Raw genomic sequence first — 23,213 nt, 5'->3', positions numbered from 1 at the left:
TACATTTCTATGAAAATTTAAGCTTTTTTTTGTGGCCCATATAAACTTAAACCTTGTTTATTTGGTCTGTATTAGCCTTTGAGTTTGACATGCTTGATCTACATCCTGGAAAGGTGTGTCTTCTCATTAATAATGACAGCTTCAAATGCAGAAGACAACTTACATTTTATAACAGCATGTGGGAAATATGTTCCTTATCATGAGTTCTGCTTTCCACGAAATGGTGTGAAATACATGAGTTTTTTCATTGTACAAAGAAATTTGCTATAACAATTTTCAACCATCATGACATTTCACTTTGATTATGCATTTACAGCATGTTAGCCAGAGGTTTGAGGAAACCCAAATATGAACATCTATAATCAGCTCAACAGGAATTATTCACTGGAATGTCCCATCATCATAATTAAAAACTACCATTCAATCCCACCAAGTTCTGTTTATGAATTAATGGAGAACTTTCCCATTTAAATGAATACAGCCATCTTCCAATGTGTGTCCTATGGGGAAGTAATCCTTCTCTGGCTCAGTAGCTCCAGATGGGCCCTTATCAGGCCCCAACAATAATTAATTCTACCACAGTGTATGGATAACAATGTGTTGTTGTTTTTTTAATCTTTAAAAGCAACATGTCTCTGCAAGGAAAACAACAGCTTGCTCTGCACTTAGACAATAATCAAAGGAAAAGGCCTCCTGTCATCTGAGCCAGGCAGCCTGGCACTGGCTGCTGATGGCAGGTGGGTCTATAGGATCATGCCACGGAGTGACAGTCACTCCGGGATAGCTGTGGGAAGGTCCCCCAGGACCATCATCAAGGAGAAGACATACAGTTGGGTGGCAAAGCAGCACACCTTAACCCAGAGAAATGCCTTGATGGGGGGAAATGATTCTTAAAAATAGATGGTTATTATGTCAGGCCGATTATTGGCTAGCAGGGCCAATCTCAAATGGAACAGAGCTTTCCCCCTAGATGTGGTTCTAAATGAATTCCAGCAGGAGGCATGAAAGGGATGAAATGGTGCCAGCATAGGGCATTATCAGTGTGACCTGGTTCCAAAGGTTCATCTGGCTCCCCTTCATGGAATCCAAGTGTCAGCAAAACATTCTGTTCCTCTGAGTGGAGGTAGCAACAGATCAAAACTCCGTGTCTCTTATGGGTCTGCACAACAGCGAAAGCAAGTGGAGTGTCTAATCCCGATAGCTACAATGCAGCCTTTCCACATAAAATTTTCTCTGGTTGCCCTTTGTTTTTATATTCACCTGAGGATATGTTTTACTGATGAGAGAGCGAGAGAGAGAAAAATAGAGAGAGAGAGAGAGGAGGGGGAGAGGAGGAGGGGGAGAGGAGGAGGGGCGCACACACACACACACACACACACATTTAATAAATAGAAAATATTTATTATACAGCATTGCCAAGATTATTTGACAAAAGGCAGTAACAAGCCAAACTAAAACACATTTACAAGAAGCTAAACAGCATGTATAAGCACATTTATTAAGGAGAAGAGTTTCTGCTCTTTGGGTATCAGGTATGCATATGTCCATTTCCAATTTTGAACAATTATAAGACCTAATATTCTATTGTATTGAGGAAAACTTTTAATCATAATAGGAGCCATTCAGAGTAATTATGTGACCAATGTTGAATGTGTTCACCAAATGTCTCGAAAAACCTCAGAACAAGCTTACATCTTACAGTATTTTAATAGCAGAAGCAGTTTTCCTGGTCTATTCTTAAAAAAAAATCTGAATGCACATATCAAGGACATGGGTTAGTGGCCTTAAGATAAAAAACTTGTTTCACTAATATTAAATAGTATACATTCCCTTGCTGGTTTGCCAATTAGTAGACCACCTAATAAGCATAGGAACCATCCATATTTCTCATTCTGCTTCATTACAATGAAAATATGGAACTGAAACCCATGTTTTAATCATAAGATCTTTCTATCAAAGGTGTTATAAATGTTAAAGGTGGTATACTTTTTAAAAAAGAAATACAATCCATCCTTGATGTGGAACTGACTAAACTTGGCAGTAGAATATGGGGGAGACAGGAGAAACATGAGCCTCGGCCACTGGAGTTGATGTTAAACTCTGAACAAATGATGTAGCATGGATTTAAAGAGTCTAAGATGAGTTTTGACTGAGAAATCACAAGCTTCAACATGAAGGAAGCGTATTACCATATGACTGAACATAAGGCATCAACAAAGATGTTTAAGGGGGAAAGATTCATTCCATAAATAATAGAAATCAAAAGCAGCAAGTAAACCTCTTTATTTGGGCTGAAAAGGGGAAGGCAAAAATAAAACAACTGGCTTGCACATACATGGATATTACACACAGCAAATAACAAAAACCTAAAGAAAAGTATGGCCGTGGAAATATAGGAACAAGAATACATGGAAATAAAAATTAAAAGAAAGCAAAACGTGGTAAATAATTTGATAAATTATGATCAATCTTAGAAGTTATTGTATGCTTTAACACATCAAGCTCAAGTAGCTGTGGAAAAGCTTTTAAAAAACCACCCTAGAGTAACCTGAAATCACCTAAATACTGTCATTTCAAGCTTATGTTTTAACTAGATGCTCAATGCTCGAATTTGTGCACCAGCGGGGTCCCTTGGCCTGGCCTGTGGGATGGGGCTGATGTGTGCAAGTTTATAAAACATACCTTTTTATTTTTACCCACAGTTCTTGAGAACTTTCACTATAACAGATTTTCAAACCACTTCATTAATAACATTTCCAGATCATAAAATACCTGAAAAGTAAGTGTCCTCTTAGAAGAAGAAGGACCGTCTGAGCAGCATAAGAAAAACATTGGACCACAGCACTCAAACCTTCAAATAGTTCCTGTAGATATGAGGATGGTCTATAAAACATGATTGGAACATAAAAATATCTATATCACATCGGAAAGACAATCTTCTAGTACCAGGTAGATGGACGTTACATTGCACAAATTTTATTATCACATGTATACAAGAACACGTTCACTCGCTAGTTACAGGGACTTCTGTGACAATAGGAAAGAATTATTCATCATTAAACATTTAATTTGCCAGTAGTAGTTGCTATGAGTACACCGTTAAATTCAGAGATGGATTTGTTTCTGTACTTAATGGGAGAAACATTGGCACCAAATACACATACTGCATCTTAGAAGTTCGACTGGTTAAGTATTATTTGCTACGGTAAATGGAAGGTAACAATTTTGCCACATGGTTTGTTCTCTGTAACCGAAGGGCAAAGGAGAGCCCTCCTGGCACTAACACGTTAATCCATAAAAGGTCTTCAGCAATTCTTGATACAATCTCTCGTTCTGGCCTTTCCCCCAGTCATCAGTCAGCGAGTATCAGACATGGGAAGCTGAATGTGCTGATTTTGTTCAAAGCTCCATGCTTATGTATCTATTGTCTAGTTTCTCGTTGCACCCTTCCCTAGCTCTACTGATGAAGCACTTTTTGGTGATAATTTTGCTCGTATTTCTGTTGTCCCGAACACAGCGGCAGGATGCCCATGCACCTTTCTCTAAGTGTGACAGCCGGCTGCACTGTGTCAGGTGCAGTGAGAGAAGAGAGGCCCCTAACCCCGCCAGTTCCCGGGTCTCCCGAAGACCAGGGGTCTGTGCCCTCACCCTCGGTTCCCTGCGGGGGTTCCTGCTTGCCCCTCCCTCACCTCCCTGCTCTGTCTGACTCCACCAAGCTCCCCAGGAACACCATGAGGGGAACTCATGATTCAACCCGATGGTCCTCACCTCCTGCACCTTTCCAAACTGGCCACGTGTGTGTGTGGGCTTGCAATTCTATGCACAATTGTCCAAAAAAAGGGAGATTGTTTTTGTCGATTTTATTTTGATTGATTTTTGTGATAAAAGTTACATACTATATCGGGATTGTGCTTTGTCAGAGTTCCCTTTCTTCCCAGGGAAGACTTTGAATAATTCAAGAATCGGAATTTTCCCCCTCTGACCTCCCTCCGGGTAGCAGCAGCCTTCTCTTCCCTCCTGAGCTCGCCCTCCACTCCCAGGCGCTCCCCAGCTTTCTGCACCCCCTCCCAGGCTCTGGTGCTCACCGACTTCTCCTGCTCTTCCATGTGGACACCTCCTCCCCTACAGGGTGGAAGAGCTTTGCTTGTAGTCCCTCAGAATGACCGAGGCGTAGGTCACGTTGGGAGGGGTGCAGAGCACGGACTCGGACACCGGGGAGCTGGGCGCCGAGCTGCCCGACGCCACGGAGTCGCGGAAAGGCGACGGGGGCGTCAGGGCGGGCGAGGCCTCGGGGGTGGGTTTGCTGGCCGCCTGCGGGCCCTCCTCCTCCTCTTCCAGCTCGTCTTCCTCCGTGGTCCCTTCCCGCTCGTACAAGTACTCCTGGAGCAGCTGGAACCTCTCGCTGTCGTCCTCGTCCTCGGCCGCGGGGGAGGCGGGCTCGTCCCCCGACGTGCTCAGCTGCAGCGGGAGCATCTGCAGGTGCTGCGGGGGCGCCGGGGGCGGGTACAGGCACCGCACCCCGTTCCCCGGGCCCCCGGGGCCTGCGAGCACCGCGCTGAAATCCGGGGTGCCGGTGCTGAAGTTGTTGACCACGCCCTGCAGCTGGTCCAGGAAGGATTTCTGCGGTGGCGGCTGCTGCGGCTGCGGCTGCGGCTGCGGCTGCGGGAGCGGAGGGGGCAAGCCCTGGGGGGCGGCCGGGTCGGCCAGGAACAGGGGCGTCTCCTCGGCTGTCAGGTGGGGCAGCAGCGGCGGGGTGCTCACCGCCGTGGGCACGCGCCGGTGCACCACCATGGAAGGGCTGCTGGGAGGGCTGAAGCCCGCCGGCGGGGCGTCCTCCTCCACGTTGTACAGGGTCTTGGTGCTGGTATCGGAGAAGGTCAGGCTCTTGCCAGAGCCTTGGTAACTTTTAGTGAGGGGCTTGATGACGGCCGTTTGGTTGCAGGCCGTCTCATTGGTCTTCACGTGCACAGAGAGGCGGTGCCACATGTGCTGTCCCTTGGGCACCTGTCTTCCACCTGGTTCAGACCATGACACAGACTTGCCATTAGAACTATGAATAAAATAGAGATGGGTTTATTTGCAGGTATTTCATGCACACGGATGAAACACATATACATCTTTTTTTTTTTTGCAAGCCCAGCTCAATGCAATTGGATTTGCCCCTGGACTGTCTCCCCCACCCCCAGTGTCTCCTTATTCCCGATTCAATGCTAAGAGTTCCAGTGACCCCAGGTTGGCTCCGAAACTGCCGCTGGTGGTTCCATCCACCCCAAGATGAGGCAGGACCTTTTGACCCTGATAAAAATTAGAGGGGAGAAAAACCAGCCGGTTGTAGAAGCAGCTTTTTAGGTTTAAGATTTCACAAAGTTACTACACAACCACACACACATACACACACACATTTCTAAGGCAATGACAAAATTATTGCTCAATGCACGTCTTTAAAAGACTCCAAAACTTAGTTACATGTGAATAACAGAATACAGAGACCTCCCTTTCTTCTTAGTTTTCTTAGTCCCTGGAACAAATTCATACCCACAGACAAAGCTACTCTCATTGTCCTGCAGGGTTATAGCACACAGCTCTCAGCTGCCCATTCTGCCATGCAGGCATTTCCTGTTACCACAGCGGCATGCTCACACGCATGGTACCTGTGCGGGCGAGAAAGAAAAGCAGATGACAGGAAAACCCAGACCCGTTTCAGTGTTTCATAACTACCGATGTTCCTTTTATTTCCAAGCATCGCTCCTGACACATATGATGGATCACAACTCACATAAAGGCTCTGCTTCACAGCAGGTGGTGTGGGGTTTTCACACTGGGGACTTTTAACCAGGTGTATTTGACAAGAGATAGAACCGGGAAGTCCAGGAAAATATAGATCCCCAGATCCTGCTTTAGTTCTCCGGCACAGTTTGATACCAATGAGACAAAATGAAGATTCAGATAAAGCAAAACTTACTGAGACCAAAAACCCCTCCCCGGCCTTTTCCTGAATGAACCCTGATGAAGTAAAATCCCAGGGCAACAATAGCCCCCAGCCTTACCATTCCATCTTCATGGGGCCCTCATAAAACCAGCTACATAGAATAGAAGAAGAAAAGGAAATAGACTGTTTGCCCACTACAATTTCTATTCTGTATGTTGTAATAACTATGATCTTATTTTTGGATTCTTGGCTTATTTTCTATGTAGCTTTTTAGCAGATGGTGGTACTTTACCATAGCATATTATTAATAACAACAATGTTAATACTTAAATCGGGAAATACTTTCTCTTCTGTTTAATTAGGAGTTTTTGCTTCTGCTATATCCATGAAAACAAGAAAGTAGCACAAAAATAACACGTGGAGACATTAAAAGGAATAGGTGGATGTGTAAAATAGATTATTCCACATTATAATCTTTTGTTTGAAAAAGTAGGAAATGATCAATAGTTAATATAATGGCTTATTTAATCATTTTGAAAATGCAGGTATGAATGCTTCAAAAGTTATATGTGAATGTCACATTATGATGAGGATAATATTTTGACATTTCATACTTTATAATTTGAAAAGTGAAGTGAGCCAAGTACCGATTTTTGTAAGAATTCTGATATCTACTATAGAAATTCTAGATATCAAGATTCTAAAATAGATATAATAGCTAACATTTTGATCATTATTTGTGCAAAAGGTAATTCCTCCATACATATGATCATCTATGCTGTATTTTTAATTGTCTAAGAAAAATCTCATCTCCAAATTGTTATATTAAATTTAATATTTGAAACTATAGGTAAATTCACCTCCCACTTTCATCTTCCTCAATCTCCTCCATTCCCACTCAACTCACACTGGTTCTTTATGAAGTAAATATACTCCTTCCAGAAAGTATAAAACATATTTGCCTCTGGCCTTGCTCATATATGGTGTTTTACTTGGTGTTCCATCCAACCTCAATGACTTCCATCTTCTTTCAACGGAAATAGAAACACTTTTTCCTTCTTCAAATTCCTGCCTCTCAATGCTCATTCAGAAAACCCTTAAACTAAAAAAGATGCCTTGTGTCTTCATTTAGATATGTGTGTGTTTTATAAAACAAGTCCCTTGAAAACAAAAACACTAACCTGAAACGATCTGTGCACCCCTATGTTCATTGCAGCATTACTAGTAATAGCCAAGGCATGAAAGCAACTTATATGTCTATCAATAGACGAATAGATAAAGAAGAAGTACATACATAATGGAATATTATTCAGCAACTTCAAAAGTATGTAATCTTGCCATTTGTGATTACGCGGATGGAACTGGAGGGTATTATACCAAAAGAAATAAGTCAGACAGGAAAAGATAGTATCATATGATTGCACTTATGTGTGGAATTTAAAAACAAAACAAAACAAATGAACAAACAAAGTAGAAACAGACACATTGGTATAGAGGACAAGCTGATAGTTACCAAAGGGGAGGGCTTTGAGAAAATGAATGAATGAATGAATGAATAAGTAAATGTCCCTTGAGAACAAGCCGGCCCCTACTTCAACCAGTCTCCACATATTCTAGCCCAAAGTGACCTTTGTCTTCCCATACACTAGCAACAAAGGCATCCTTGTATGCCTGGGACTGCCACTACTCACTCACAGTGATTGTTTTCCTCATTGTTCAGCATTTCTACGTGGGCCTCTTTCGAAATCATGCACTCCCATGTGTTAAAGGTATTATCAACCATCTTGCAGGCAGGCATAACCATAATTTAGTTCTGTTTTAATTTGATACACTTTTTATTCTTTTGGTGGGAGATTCCCTCCCTTCCCCCACCTTTGGTCAAAATTAGCAGCTGTCCTTTCCCCAGAGCCTTGCTCTGAGTCTGCTGTAAAGTACTGTTTAATTAGGAAGCAATCCTAATCCCCCAGGGCATTGACCAGAGTAAGAAAATTAGAGGTTTTTTTTTCAAGGACAACATAAATGGTTTCCTAAAATCCAGAGATAGTGGAGGAAAAATGTATCATCTTGTATAACAGTGGTCCTCAACCTTCCTAATGCCACGACCCTTTAATACAGTTCCTCATGTTGTGGTGACCCCCGACCATAAAATTATTTTCATTGCTACTTCATAACTGTAATTTTGCTACTGTTATGAATCGTAATGTAAATATCTGATAGGCAGGATGTATTTTCACTGTTACAAATTGAACATAATTAAAGCATAGTGATTAATCACAAAAACAATATGTAATTATATATGTGTTTTCCGATGGTCTTAGGCGACCCCTGTGAAAGGGTCGTTCAACCCCCAAAGGGGTCGCGACCCACAGGTTGAGAACCGCTGTTCTATAAAGTGCAGTACAAAGTGTAAACTTTGGCCCCTGGAGTAGTTATTTCTAACCTGCGGTTCACAGACAGCTTGAATTGTGAATTTACATGGGCATTAAGCATGTAATCAATAGACTGAATCAATAGTATGTCTTTGTAGATTAGGCACTGGGGTTTTTTTTGGTTTTTTTTTTTAAATATGTTTTTACTGATTTTAGAGAGGAAAGGAGAGGGCAAAATAGAAACACCCAGGAGAGAGAAACATAGATTGGCTGCTGCCTCCTGCACGCCCCCTACTGGGGATCGAGCCCATGACCCAGGCATATACCCTGACTGGGAATGGAACCTGCATGGGAATCTTGGTGCATGGGATAATGCTCAACCAACTGAGCCCCACCAGCCGGGCTGGGCGCTGTTATTTTTAAATGCACACAAATGCTGTTGTGATGAATGTACTGCTAGATACAAGTGCAACTAAATCCCGAGCAACTTTTTTCGTATTTTGTGTTCAAGTGGCCACTAGTAAACATACAAATAATATCATCGATTTTGTTGAAGGTTTAATATCCATTTTGGTTTGTAAAGCAATTATCCTATTTGAAAAGGTTTGGAGCCCATTCCTGATATCAAGAGGAGAAAAATGTATAAAATATGAGCAGCAAAAGGGATAAATGCACTATAAAAATAAAATGTTACTGTGAAATAAGACTATTATTTAATTTCAGATAACTCCAATACCTTATCAACGCCACCAACTTCTTTCTTCTATTATTTGATTTGACTCAATTTCCTAATCTTAAGAAAATCTCCCTAGTCTAGAACTACCACATAATTGACTCAAGGATCCCATCCTTCTTGCTCTTTCAAAAGACAGGTATCAGGCCTAAACTAATCTCATATTTGAAGATGAAATGCAGTAGTATTTGGTGTAACTACCTTGGGTGGCTAAATATTTTTATTGATATGGAAGTTATTGGAGGAAACCCCTGTTAGGTCTGAGAGTAAGGAAGGGAAGATATACACCCATAGTGTTCAGAGCTAAGCCCCCCAAACAGAAAACCCAATATTTACAGCACCACAGAGACTCATTGGAAGTGGGTGGTGCACACAGATCAGTATATCTTAGCGGTCAGAGTGATACTGTCTCATTTGTCTCAGTAAGTACTAGTTACATCTGCCAAGAACACTGCTCTCTGCTCCAGAGAGGTCTAAAACGGGAATAGCAGTGGGTGGGTGTTGAGATCAGGAGGAAAGCATCCTGAACAAGCTCCCTGAGGGGGAAGCTCACACAACACCTGTCTCCCTTATGTCCAATTCAAGGCTTTAATAGCTTCCCAACAGACATAAGGATGGCATCCAGAGAGCCCACAGACGAGGAAAGACCTTCACAGGAGGGGGAGGGAAGACACTCCTAGTAGCCCGAGGAGGTTAGCATTTGTTTCCTCTGACAAGGAAAATGGAAATAGGAAATGCCATTGGACCACAGCCTGGAGAGAATGGGGTACCAAGTTAAGAAAACAAGCCAAAGCCACAGACAGGCGTGAGGGTGATTCTGCCCAGGCCTTGCAGCTATGGCTGAGACAGGAGACCTTTCAAGGAAGGGGTGGTGCTGTCTCCATGGAGACACGCCAAAGATTTCACCTCTACCTACTTCAGCGCACTGGTACCAAAATGCAGTTGAGTTTGTAGAATCTCAGCCACAGAAACTATTTAAGTCACTTGAATCAGACAACTGTTTTCCCAGGCAACCTCAAGCTAGTCTTTGATACAAACAACTCCCATGGAATCCAGTTCCACTTCTTGAAGACTTTCCAGAAAAGCCTGCATAGTCAGTATGCATTCTCGGGGAGCCCATCTGAATGTAATTAAAATCTCTCACCTTTTGACTCACCACTAGTTGTAAAGTAGAGAATCTGTGACTGTGTTATTCAAGACAAATGCTCTTTGATTACACGAGAACCTGGAATTTCTGCTGATATTAAATTTTAAACAGCATTGTGAAATTTATCCTTCTCTTCTTGAGTCTCACCTCATCATAAGCAAGCCAGAGAACTATTTGGCTAGCTGAAATTTACCATATTACAAAGTCTAAATATATGGTCCCCTCAACAATATTTGACTTTGAGTGGTGGGCACATGGTACAACATACAGATCTTGTAATACAGAAACCCACACCTGAAACCTATGTGTTCATGTTGACCAATGTCACCCCAATAAGTTTAAACAAACAGTCCTTTAAGAATCTTTGGATCAATCACACTCTATATCCTAAAGCTATATGATACTGGATTAAAAAAGAAAACAAAAAAAAAAACAAAACAAAAAAAAAACAAAACAAAAAACAGCACCAAGGAAATCAGTTTGCCTTTATTAAGCATGAGCTTTCTTCAATGAATTAATAAAGAAATTACCTCAACAAGGTCAATAAAGTAAGGAAGGCCCCATAAACTTTGGAAATGGAGTCTACTGTCTTAATAAAATTGACAACTTAATTTGAAGCTAAAGAGCTGAATTCTGATGGTTACTAAACTTTTCCTAAGCACATATTAAACATGACTACTGGCTGATTGAAGGAATTCTCATGCCAAAACTTATTTAAAATATCATATTGTATAGAAGCATTGTTTTAGCAGCCATATGCCAGGTGTAATTATATTCCTCCGGAAAGTAGAGATGAACCTAGATTATGCTCCCTATGAAGAAATGTCAGGTCAAGCATTATCATTGCTTCTATGGTCTATGGTACCAAACCTATAATTTAAACAGCAACTCATTTGATGCTCTTCAGCTCTACCTGGAGCCCTCACAGTTTACCCTGGAAACATAGGGCAGTTACATTGCTCAGCTGAGATTATTCCTCAGACACAAACAGATCTCGGTAGACCATAATGGTAGTCACCAGTAGTCACCTTTATTTCCATCACTAGTCCCTTCACCTTTCTTATTTACAAAAGCTAGGAGAACTGAAGGTCACAGAGAGTGTGTATTTTCCCTTTTCTTTTTAGGAACACCCAAGGCTAAAGTTAGCCAGTCTTAGTCTGTTGGTAGCTTCAAAGCTACCAATATCTTCTTTATCCTGTATAGTCTCCAGAAAGAAAGCTTCAATAGATCCTGATTTGAAAGTTCTTAACCAACTTGTTAGCTTTGCTGATTGCTACATTCACCTTCCAAGGCTGTAGCCACTCTCAGCCTTTGTTTTTAGGCACTCACCTTTATGTCATGAAATGTTAGGAGACTCTCTTCTTTCTCTGGCTCTGCTGTCATGACAAGACAAGTACATTTACTCTCCCCATCAATACATTTTGACAGGCAGCCAGCAGCTGTCATAATGAGGACTTCCTTGCTATGTCCTTGGTCAGACTCAATGTCTGGCACAAGAAACACTCAACGGATTTTGACTGGGGAGAATTTTTTAAAAATGCATCCAAGCAGACTAGAGTGGCTTTGATCTATAAATACAGGAGCCTTCAAACCGCCACGTGAAACATATTGACATCACTACTGTATTTTTCCCTCTAAGAGTCAATATAATTTGGTTTCTATTTGGGCTTTTTAAGGTTCTTGCAGAACACAGACTTCCCAATGCACTCCACTGAGTCAAGAGAAGAGATGCTAGGGCCCCATTCACCAGCCTCCAAGGCCACGTTCAGTAGCAAACATTTGAGCAGATTAGGCCCTTCTCATCTGAAGAGCAATGAAGCCACAGACACCTCATCAGTGGGTTCCCTCCTGCTGCAGGAATGTGTACCTTTGACTCTCCCAGGAGTTTGGAGGGCTGTAAAGGAACAGCTGAAAATGACCACAGACTCCGTGCACAATGAATTGAACATGGTCTATGTTCTTTTGTTAACTTAAAGAGACACTGTCAAGATCTAAAGGTCAAAAATTGGACCAAACATGCATCGTTTTTATCAGATAGGGAAATCTGATAAAAGCACTCAGAATCCTGGGAAAACAACTACTCTGCTTTTTATAAAACTTACTTTTTGTGGGGCTCACAAAACTTTTGTTTTGTGCTCCCCAAGGCGAGGGAGGCCCCCAACAGAGGCTCCTGTGAGCGCCCACCCCTGAAACTGACATTGTGGAACTCTTCCAGAAGTTCAAGTATGGCTTTACTTTAATGCAGACAGGATCAATTTCAAACATCTGTGCAACAGCTAAAAGGCAGAAAAAGAAAAGAAAAGGAAAAAGCTCTGTTTGCCAAGGAGAAGCTGACAACTTTGTGAAGGGGGAAAATTCACTTTCAAGCTTGTGAGTGGGAGTCACAAACAAAAGCGAATCTCCATAATCAGAAAAAGTGTTGCATCTTGCATCGAAACATAAAAAAGCGAAACGACTAACAACTTGACAGTGTCCTTTTAAGAAAGATGGACAATCAAATTAAGGCAGTCGTGCAAACCATGGCACGTAAATGGTTCCTCATTCTGGATGGCATGCACCACATCTGTTTCCATGTTAGAAAGTGGAAAAACCCAGGAGAGAGAAAGCAAGGGCAAACCACTCTATTTTCCATGCAGCTTCTCTTACACATTCACTGCAGTGTGGGGGTTTTCAAAGCTGCACATGTGCCGACGGACACTGGCTGGTGGGCGAGAATTCTGGCTGCCTCTTCCTGAAGATTGAAAAGAAAAAGACACCCAGTGAGTGAGTGGTTATGCATGTGTACAGATAAGGTGGTGCCTGGGGCTGGGGCAGGGCCTGGCCTGGCTCCTGAGCCTTTCTCCATGTCATCTCCACCTCCGTGTCCTGTAACTTCCTTACATATGGCTGTTTCTCCATCTCCGTGTCCTGTAACTTCCTTACATATGGGTGTTTCTTACAGCCAGGCTCATTTCTGAAAGCCACATCAGTGGAGTGCATTCTTTGACTACGTCTTTCCAAGTGGCAGACATTATTCTGTTGTGTTTGTGTCTGTCCCAAATTAGCTTTTTCCCTCCCCTCTTGCCTCCTCCCTTTATTCCCAATGGTGGTTCATGGTTTTATATCTTACACCACAGCTGTTAATTTTTCTCCATATCATGTTATTATAAAAGCATTGTTGTCACTGTATATAAAGGCACATGTACCTCCTGGTCTAATGGTGGGGAAGAGGAGAGCGGCAAGAGGTTGAAGGCACCTGTCACAGGGGAGGATGCCACCTCACTCCTTGGTTGGATGCCTCCTTATAGAGCATATAGGGTAGATCAGGCAGGTGAGAGGAGCACTGACTGGACAAGACAAGCATAAAGGAGAAGTCATGGGCAGTCCACTTTTCCATTATTTGTTGGAGAATAAGTAGGTTTCCCATGAACTATGTAGCACTTCAGAATGTGGTGGGATCAAGCCATCTTCTTGTTACTCCATGTAAGAGGGCTGCCAGTTACAGAGAAGAATTTCAGGAACAATATGTTCAAGATGAACCATCAGCAGGTACTGTGGTGGTATGGATGAGGTTGGTTGAACTGGGGAGAATCTCTCATATTAGGGAACTCTGCAGTGATGAAGTCCCCTCTAGGGCTCTAAAAAGCCACAAATGTTCTCTATGAATTAGCATTGGACCACCTACCCTAAGATCTTATTGACAATGATCCAGTGTTAATCAGAAGAGGATCACAACAGCTCCAGGCTAGCCAAAGACCTTGATCATCTCTCCTCTTTCCCATCAAAGACAGAGGAGGGGGAACTCGGAAGAGCAAGGAGGAACTTACCATGCCCCTTCCCATTCCAAGTTTTTCAGGTTATGGCCTGACATGCTGGGAAGGAGAGGTGTCAGTTTGAAATTTGAAACAAGAATACACAAGAATAGCTTTTGAATACCTTAAAGCAAGGAAACTGATCTGAATGTAGAAGGTAGGGAAAAATATTCTCCATAGGACAGTTGATGTTAAGAGAGAAAATACTAGAATTTATCAATGTGTGTATTTCCAGTTTGGGCCATTCAATAAACCATTTGAAAATGTCCACCCAGAACAATTTGAAACCCCTCATCTAGAGATAAGAACTTGAGATACCTTGGTGTAACCTCATTACTCCTGCAGTAATCCATTTATTTAATATAGGTAGACAAAGAGATAATGATTGCTTTTGAACTTGTGAAAACAATATACTTCTGATCTTTAATATGCCCATCTGAAATTACAATGGTCATAAAAACAATGAGAACAATAGCAAGTAGAGGACATAAAGTAATAAAAGTATGATGTATGAGTGTGCAAAGGAAATTACCAGTAAGAAAGATCATTTAACCTGCAAGATAATATTACAATTCAATTTTTCATGACAGAGGCAGAAAATATATGCAAGACCTTTGACTTTGCCTTGCTAACCTGCCTGCATCCCCTTGAATCCTCTAATTTTACCCATAGATGATGTTTACATGTTGTCTGGTCCAATGGTCTGGGGAGCCAAGACCCTGGCAGGGCTGGCTTCATGGCTCTGTGACTAATGCAGACACCAGGTCCCTCATCAGAAGAGCCCTGTACTTGGGGTTTAGAGCTCCATAGTCATCTTTTTGAAATTCATAATAATTTTATCTCATGATTTGTGTTTTGTGATGTTGGAGAGGAAAATGGGGCATGCACTTGGGACTTGGAGCCTCAGCTCAAACACAGTCCTGCCTCCCTGAACTCCCTAAACAGATCTTTAGTTTCTTGCTCTCCTGCCCCCTGGGACTTGAGTCAGCCTAGTCTCCCATTTCCTTCCTCTGCCCTGGGATCACGGCCACCCTTCATGCTGTGAGGGTTCTCTGGGTACCAGCAGAGAAGATCAGGGTCCTGTGCACATGTCCTTTAGTATCCGGAGGCAGCCAATGGCCAGGACCCTCTCCTTCCTTGACTGGCAGGGCCACTGTGACTCTTGCCCATCCTCAATGCCAGTGCCTTACAGGTCCCTGAACTGTTGTTGCAATACCCTTGGGACTCACCTGTCTACTACTGGCTGAAGCAAGAAGCTCATGGGAAGGGGAGCTCCCTGGTTCAAGTTCTCAGTGGCATCTGCTCAGTGATTGGCTGGATGGGAACGTGGAAACCTGAGAACTGTGCATGTGCAGACTTACACAGTGGAGGCTGCAGCTCACAGAAGGGCCTGCACTTACCCTGCCAATGCCCTCCCTCCCGCCCCCCCCCCCCTTATGCACACACAAGTGGAAGCATAACTTTACAAGTCCCAAGTCCCTGGCAGGTAGCAAGGGAGACCACAGAAGGAAGGAAAGAGTTTCATATTTCAGTCCTTTTAATGCCTTTCCCTCTGCATTTTGAACTGCCCCCCTCCCCCCCCCCCCAACCGGTTTTCATTTTGCACTGGTCTGCCCAAACGATGTAGCTAGTCCTGTGTGCTGGGATGTATGATGATGAAAACAACGCAGAAACCTTTCGGGCAGGCAGAGTGTGGGCAGACACTGCTGTGTCTCCCAAGCGCTGGGGCAGGGAGTTCTGTGGCCTCTGGGCTGACTTGGAGTCACTCCTGCAGCGAGTGAATGGTTCTGTGGGTCCTCAGGGAGTTTCAGCTGTACTGACAACCAAACTTCACAGAGCAACTCTCAGCAGCCCCAAAGCCACCTTCATCATCTGTGGATTGAAACGGTTGAAAAACTACAGCATCTCCTTCATGGTGTCATTTCTTTAGTCCCCGACCTTCACTTTGTGTTGAAGTGTAAATGACCTGTACATGCAGACACCGCTTTTATGAAAGGAGTGGTTTACAAAAGGGCATAGGCTAAGCCTTGCAAAATCTGATGCCAGAGTGGCCAACTGCATAAAAACTGGGAGAAGGAGTTCGACTTCAGAGTATTTTTAGCAACTGTAAAACCACATATTTAACCAACCACAGATTCCAGAGCCAGAGTAAAAGCTTGGAGGGAAAATGGAGCATATGGGGGCTTGTCAATTATAAGTCCCAAATCTGTGCTTGAATCTTTTGGCAGCAATTGTGGATTTAAAGAGACCCCAGAATTTTAGTTAGAAAGATTCCTCTTCAATTTCTTTGGAAATTACAAAGCTTGCTTTTTTCTTTCTTTCTTGTTCCTTTTTAAGTAAAGAGTTACTGCTTGTCATAAACTCATGGATTGTGCATAGCTTTTCCCATGGTCTAAATAATATATATTTTTTAAAGTACACTCCTTGGGTGTACTTTGTTTAAATGTTAAATGCATTCTTTTCTTGAGAGCAGGTTGCACATACATCAGTTGCTATGCTAGGAATTATTCTTTACATGAACTTGAGATGTTATGAACAAGCTTAACTCATTACAGCACAGCAGTAACATCACTGGATAGGACTCAGGAGACCAAGCACATTCCAACTGTGTATTTTCCCCTTCCAGACCCAGTTTTATCCTCCCTGAAGAAGGATTGCTGAAATAGTACATGTAAAAGCTTCCAAATAGCAAAGTGCTATCCCAGCTTAAGCCATTACTATTGATACCTTTCCTCTGAAGGGTGGAGAAACAAAAGCAGAGACAAAAGACCCAGAGGTTTTAAATCTCAGTGTGTATTTAGACGAGACTCATTCACAGTAGCTCAAACTACACTTGACTCGTGGATTTTAGCTACTTTCCTTATTTAACATCTAGCAGAAAATAAGCTGAATTCTGTTTGCTCTCTGGATTTATTTATTTTTATTTATTCATTTTTGCAGGCAACGTTAGTGACATTGAATGGATGTGTCAGGAGCAGGTAAAGGCCAGGTACACAGAGTCAGGCTGCCTGTGTCTGAAGTTGCCAGCCTAAGATAGGTTTGGAGGTGAATCTACTTTTAGCACAGAAAAAATAGTCTATACAATTCCAGATGGTCAGCTCACCATGGAAATAATAATGTGGCAGCTGTCCAAAGTAATCATAAAGAATGACAGCAACCACTCAAGACCATTTTAGCAGACTGCTGTTACTTTTTTTTACAGATAAATAGGATAATCTGTAACTGATTGTTTTTAAAAGCCAAATGTATTTTTCCTGTTATCTGAATTTACATATTTATTTCTCACCATCCGTTCGTCAGAGTGGAGAATGGCGCTCTGACTGTGTGTAGGTCCTCTCTAAATGCTAATGTCTTCCACTCTGCCTTTTAACAGATGCACATCTAACATAGTCCATTAAGGCTCTTTGTAAACACACATAGTGCAGTTTCTCCATATAGGGGTAAAATATTGCTCTATTTTTAAAATTCTTACTTATAAAGGTTTCTAAGCTAATAAGAGACTATGGAGAATGATTTAGTAAAATTCAATTAATTAACATCACAACATTGACATTTTACCTTTTTAAAACATTAAGAATATATTTCAAGTTCTCTGTACATTATCATGAAAACTTATTTTCTCATTTTTAAGATATACTTTACTATGTATTATTTATTGGCATACTTAATGTTTTTACAACATGCATATGCATAAGTGTGAATAAATAATGTGTGGTAGTGTTCAGCATATTACTGGACTTTATATACATAGCATCACACTATATTTCCATCCAGCAATTTTTTTTTACTAAAGCTAAATTGAATAATTATCACACTATAATAAAATAATTCTCCTATCGATGGTCACTTAGGTTGTTTCCTACATTTTTCTATTTTAAGCAATGCTACAGTACACATTCTTGGCCGTCTCCTTGCACACATATGGGAGATTTTTTCTATGGTATGGACCCAGATTCAAAATTTGTAGATTGTTGTACATGCACATTTTTCTTAAATATTAACAAATTGTTTTTGCAAAGTTCTTTCACAATTTACACTAATAGGTGAGAGTTCATATTATTCTTTCAAATTCTGTTTTTCAAGCATCTTTAAATTTGACTTTTTATTATGGAAAATTTTCCAAAATATATAAACATAGAGAAAATGTTAAACTGAATACCTATATCCTTATTATCCAGCTTCAATACTAACCAATGTATATGTGAATCTTGTTCATTTATAGCTCACTTACTTATTTTAGAACAAATCTAAAACATTATATCCTTTTATCCATAAATAATTCAGTATATGGCTACATACATTTTTATAATAAAAGAAAAAATGATAATGCTATCACACCTAAACACATTAATAGTAATTACTTAATATAATCAAATATCCAGTGAGTATTGGAATTTCCCTGATTGTCTCATATATTCTTTTTACTTTTGATTTTAAAATCGGCATTCAAATAAGATCTGTGCATTGTCTTCATTGAGTCTCTTGAGTCTTTTTAAATATATAGATATGTCCTTCTCCTTTTTGCTTGCTATTTATTTTCTGAAGAAACATTGATTATTCCTCAGTTTATGGATTTTACTTAAGTTCCTGTGGTGTCATTTAACATGTATTTCTGTCCCATATTATTTCCTATAAATTGAAAATTATATATTAAGGCTTGGTGAGATTCAAGATTGATTATATGGAGAGAATAATTTATATGAGGTGGTGTTTATTTCCTATTTTACAAGACTGGGAAGCACATAAATTGGATTGTCTACTAACCCCATTAAAATCGATCAGTGGGTTCAGGTGCTGTCAGCCTGATGCATACATTATAAAACTCCCCATCAGTCTTTCATCTGATGGTTTTAGCACCCACTGATAATCATTATGTGGATCAATTACTTTATTACAAAAGTATAAAATGGTGACATTATAATTCTATTATCCCTTCTATAACTAGATTTTTTTACTAAAGAACTTTCTCTTGGTTATTTGAATCCTATGAGGTAGAATTCAAAAGAAAATCCAAGCCAAATGGATGCTTTCCCCCCGTTATTCACCCATGTTCAGAATAATGATTTGGTTTTCTAATATTCTTCCTCAACATTGATCAATATGTCACCTGTGTATCTGCTTCTATTGTCAATTGTTTCTGTTGGATTTTTGATTATATGGTACTAACTCTTGAATGCCTAAACATAGTTTATATCAGATAAGACATTGTATATCCGTGGTTGGCAAACTACGGCTTGCGAGCCACATGCAGCTCTTTGGCCACTTGAGTGTGGCTCTTCCTAAGCCTTAGGAGTACCATAATTAAGTTAATAATAATGTACCTACCTATATAGTTTAAGTTTAAAAAATTTGGCTCTCCAAAGAAATTTCAATCATTGTACTGTTGATATTTGACTCTGTTGACTAATGAGTTTGCTGACCACTTTATAGATGTATATTTAAAACTAGAGGCCCAGTGCGTGAAATTTGTGCACTGGGGGGGGGGGCAGGTCCCTCAGCCCAGCCTGCACACTCTCACAGTGCAGAAGCCCTTGGGGGATGTCCGACTGATGGCTTAGGCCTGTTCCCCACAGAGCGGGCCTAAGCTGTCAGTCGGACATCCTTAGCACTGCTCAGAGGCAGGAGAGGCTCCTGCCACTGCCACTGCACTCACCAGCCATGAGCCTGGCTTCTGGCTGAGCGGCGCTCCCCCTGTGGAAGAGCACTGACCACCAGGGGGCAGCTCCTGCATTGAGCATCTACCCCCTGGTGGTCAGTGCACATCATAGCAACTGATTGTTCCACCATAGGGCCGAAACCAGCTCTCTGATATCCCCCTAGGGGTCCAGGATTACAAGAGGGCACAGGCCAGGCCAAGGGACCCCACTGATGCACTATTGGGGCTGGGGAGGGACGCAGGAGGTTGGCCAGCTGGGGAGGGACCGTGGGACGGCTCCAGGGTGTGTTCGGCCTGTCTCGCTTAGTCCCAATTGGCCGGACTCCAGCAGCAAGCTAACCTATGGGTTGGAGTATCTGCCCCCTGGTGGTCAGTGCACATCATAGAGACTGGTCGACTGTCTGCCTCCTGGTTGTCAGTGCATGTCATAGCGAGCGGTTGAGCAGCCCTAGCATATCATTAGCATATTTTGCTTTGATTGGTTGAACGGCTGACTGGACGACCGGGCGCTTAGCATATTTGGCTTTTATTATATAGGATAGGATTCTGTGAAGGCTCTAGATGGTCTAATCTCAACCAGAGTTGTTTCACCACTTTCTCTGATAAGTAGAGGGAGACATATCAACTTAACCCAATTAGGAACAGAGTTGAGTCAAAATTAGTTTGCAATTTGGATAGAAATCAGTCCACAGTAGGGCATATCCCTTCAGGACTTTTTTTTCTTTTTATTAAATTTATTGGGGTGACATTTGATAGTAAAGTTATATAGGTTTCAAGTGCACATTTCTATGACACATGATCTGCATATTTCATTGTGTGCCCACTGCCCAAAGTCAAATCATCTTCCATCACCATATATTTGACCACCTTTACCTTTTACTAACCCCTAACCCCCTTTCTTCTGGTAACCACCATACTGTTGTCTATGTCTATGAATTTTTGTTTGCTTGTTCCCCTTATTTGTTGCTTTTAGTTTTTTGTCCCACATATGAGTGAAATCATATGATTCTTAACCTTTTCTGACTTATTTCACTTAGCATGATATCCTTCAGGACTTTTAACAGAGCACCTGGCTGTGTACTAGTACTGTTCATCTAGTGGGTCTCTATCTCCTCAGCATTAAGAGACTGAGGAGATTTCATCCCACTTTTCAAGGATTTTCAGTTTAGATTTCTGGCCTCCTGCCACATGCAACTTTAGAATTAGACACATGCCTTGAGAAGGAACCTTGACCACTTGTTAGAGTGCCTTTGGGTTTGTCAGTCCAGCCTGTCTGATTGCTAAGAGTATTTTATAGTTCTCTCCACAGGTGGATCTGTGTCTCCTCAGCATTGAAGTACTCTATGAAAATCGATTCTGTATGTCAGAAGTGTTTGGCTTATCTTTTAACCTCTGTAACCTACCCAATTGCAGACATCAGCAAATATTTTGAAAGAAAAGCTGGGCACATGTTAAAATCTCTTATGCCTTTCATTTTACCACTCCAGCTTCAAGTGGACACAGGATCTCTCTGCCTTCCCTGCTCCCTCCACTGACTCTCTGCTTGAGCCAAGCATGGGTGGATACTCAGCCTCTAGCCAGTACCGGGAATTGACAGGTGCCCCAGGGAAAGCAGCTGCAGTTCTGCTCACTTCTTGGTTCTCCCGTCTCTGAGGTTTTAGTTTCCTTAATCTTCCCTACTTCAGCAGCTTTCTGGTACTATAAAAAGATAGCTTTTGTATTTTATATTGCTTTGCCACTTATTCTTGGCAAGAGCTGTTCTACTACCATGTAGTTTGATTCTACCAAAAACCAAAAGTCTTGCCAGATTTCTTAATTTCTTAATCTTTGCCATACTGATGGTTGTAAAATGATAGTTTTTTTTCCTACCTCTCTTCTTTGTTCATGATATTTCCTAAACCTAAAGAAATCTTACTTTCTACAGTTTAGTGCATATTTCCTTCAGAATTCTAAGATGTTTATTAAGTTCTTAGCACATTTCAATATATATTATATCTTTGCATCCTTCCTGTGATCCTTTTCAGCTCTAATATACATATATACTAGAGGCCCAGTGGACAAATTCATACACAGGTGGGGGCCGGCTGGCCCAGCCCCAATCGGGGTGGATGAGGGCTGAGCCTGTTGGGAGGAGGAGATGGTGGGAGGTTGGCCGGCCAGCCCCACCCACTATTGGGTTGGGGGGTGTGATCAGGGGCAGGGCTGGCCGGGGGGAGGGGCTGTGGGCCAATCAGGGTGAGGTGAGCTGATTGAGGGTAGTGCCGGCCAGAGAGAAGAGCCGCGGGGGGGAGAGAAGGGCCATGGGGTGGCTGGCCACCCTGCCCTCAATCGGGGTGGGAGAGTTTAATCAGGGGTGGGGCTGGCTGGGGGGAGGGGCCGCAGGAGGTTGGCTGGCTGGCCCCACCTCATGATCAGGCCAGTTCTCTGGCCACAGTGGGTGTCATAGTGACCAGTCATTCCAGTCGTTATGGTGTTCTGGTCACTGGCTTTTTATATATATAGATTTGATGTTAATTCTTATCTTCTATAGTAGGTAGGCCACAGGTTTCTGAGGGCAGGATCTATGTCAGTTTGACTATTGTGTGTCACTTTATCTCCCTTTTACCTGCTTCAATTTTTAGAAATAAAAGGAAACTATATAATTTTTCATGAAAATGGTTACTTTTAAAAATAAAGGCGTGCTCTTAAAAATTATGTCATGATAAAAGGCATAAACTGAGACTTTCCTGAGTTTACAAGGACATATGGTCACTTATCCTATCTAATAATAGACAAACATGGTAATTAACCGTACCTCTGACATGCTTCCCATTGGCTAATCAGGGAGATATGCAAATTAACTGCCAACCAAGATGGCAGCCGGCAGCCAAGCAGCTGAAGCGAACAGGAGGCTTGCTTGTTCCAGTGATGGAGGAAGCCAAGGTTCTCCGCCTGCTGCTGCCGGCCTCTGAGCTGCACTCTAAGAAACAATGTTGCAATTATAGAAGCTAAACAAACCCCAAAAACCTGCTTTCAGCCAGCCGGGCCTCAGGCCAGGAGCTGCAACAGTGTTTCAATTATAGAAGCCAAACAACCCTAGATACCTGCTTTCAGCAGCCGAGGTCTCAGAGCTGGAGCCGAGCCTCAGAGCTAAAGCCAGCTCTCAGTTCCAGTGACAGCCATAGAAGGTAAATAAATCCCAGAATAAAAAAGAAAAAAGAAAAAAAGGAGAGGTTGGGAGCTTTAGTAACCCACCAGCCTGAAAACGGCCCTCAGCCCCTCACCCAGACTGGCCAGGCACCCCAGTGGGGAACCCCACCCTGATCCGGGACACCATTCAGGGCAAACCAGCCGGCCCCCACCCGTGCACCAGGCCTCTATCCTATATAGTAAAAGAGTAATATGAAAACTGACCCTAACAGCAGAAGGACTGGGAATGACTGGCCACTATGACACACACTGACCACCAGAGGGCAGACACTCAATGCAGGAGCTGCCCTCTGGTGGTCAGGGCACTCTCACATGGGAGGAGCTCTGCTCAGGCACAAGCCAGGCTGATGCTACCAGTACAGCAGTGGTGGTGGGAGCCTATCCTGCCTCCTCAGCAGC

At 42.2% G+C, this 23,213-nt stretch overlaps 1 protein-coding gene across 4 annotated transcripts in view; it reads right to left on the bottom strand.

The window, feature by feature from the left end:
- Nucleotides 1–2,267: 2,267 nt before the first annotated feature.
- GRM1 (glutamate metabotropic receptor 1) overlaps nt 2,268–23,213 on the bottom strand; it is a 323,483-nt gene continuing 302,537 nt past the window's right edge. The window contains exons 9-10 of one of the 4 annotated variants that reach the window (XM_059700615.1): nt 12,825–12,909; nt 4,941–5,015 (exon numbers count right to left, since the gene is read on the bottom strand). In XM_059700615.1, coding sequence (XP_059556598.1) covers nt 12,849–12,909 — 61 coding nt within the window. In that variant the 3' untranslated portion in view covers nt 4,941–5,015; nt 12,825–12,848. Of the gene's footprint in view, nt 5,051–12,824; nt 12,910–23,213 lie in introns of all 4 variants that reach the window. The other 3 variants (XM_059700614.1, XM_059700612.1, XM_059700613.1) reach the window with 3 other exon arrangements.

The sequence above is a fragment of the Myotis daubentonii genome, chromosome 6 (genome assembly GCF_963259705.1).
Source record: "Myotis daubentonii chromosome 6, mMyoDau2.1, whole genome shotgun sequence".
In the NCBI taxonomy this organism is placed as follows: Eukaryota; Metazoa; Chordata; class Mammalia; order Chiroptera; family Vespertilionidae; genus Myotis; species Myotis daubentonii.
Note: the sequence above shows the minus strand (reverse complement) of the source record. Positions and strands in the feature narration are given on the sequence as shown.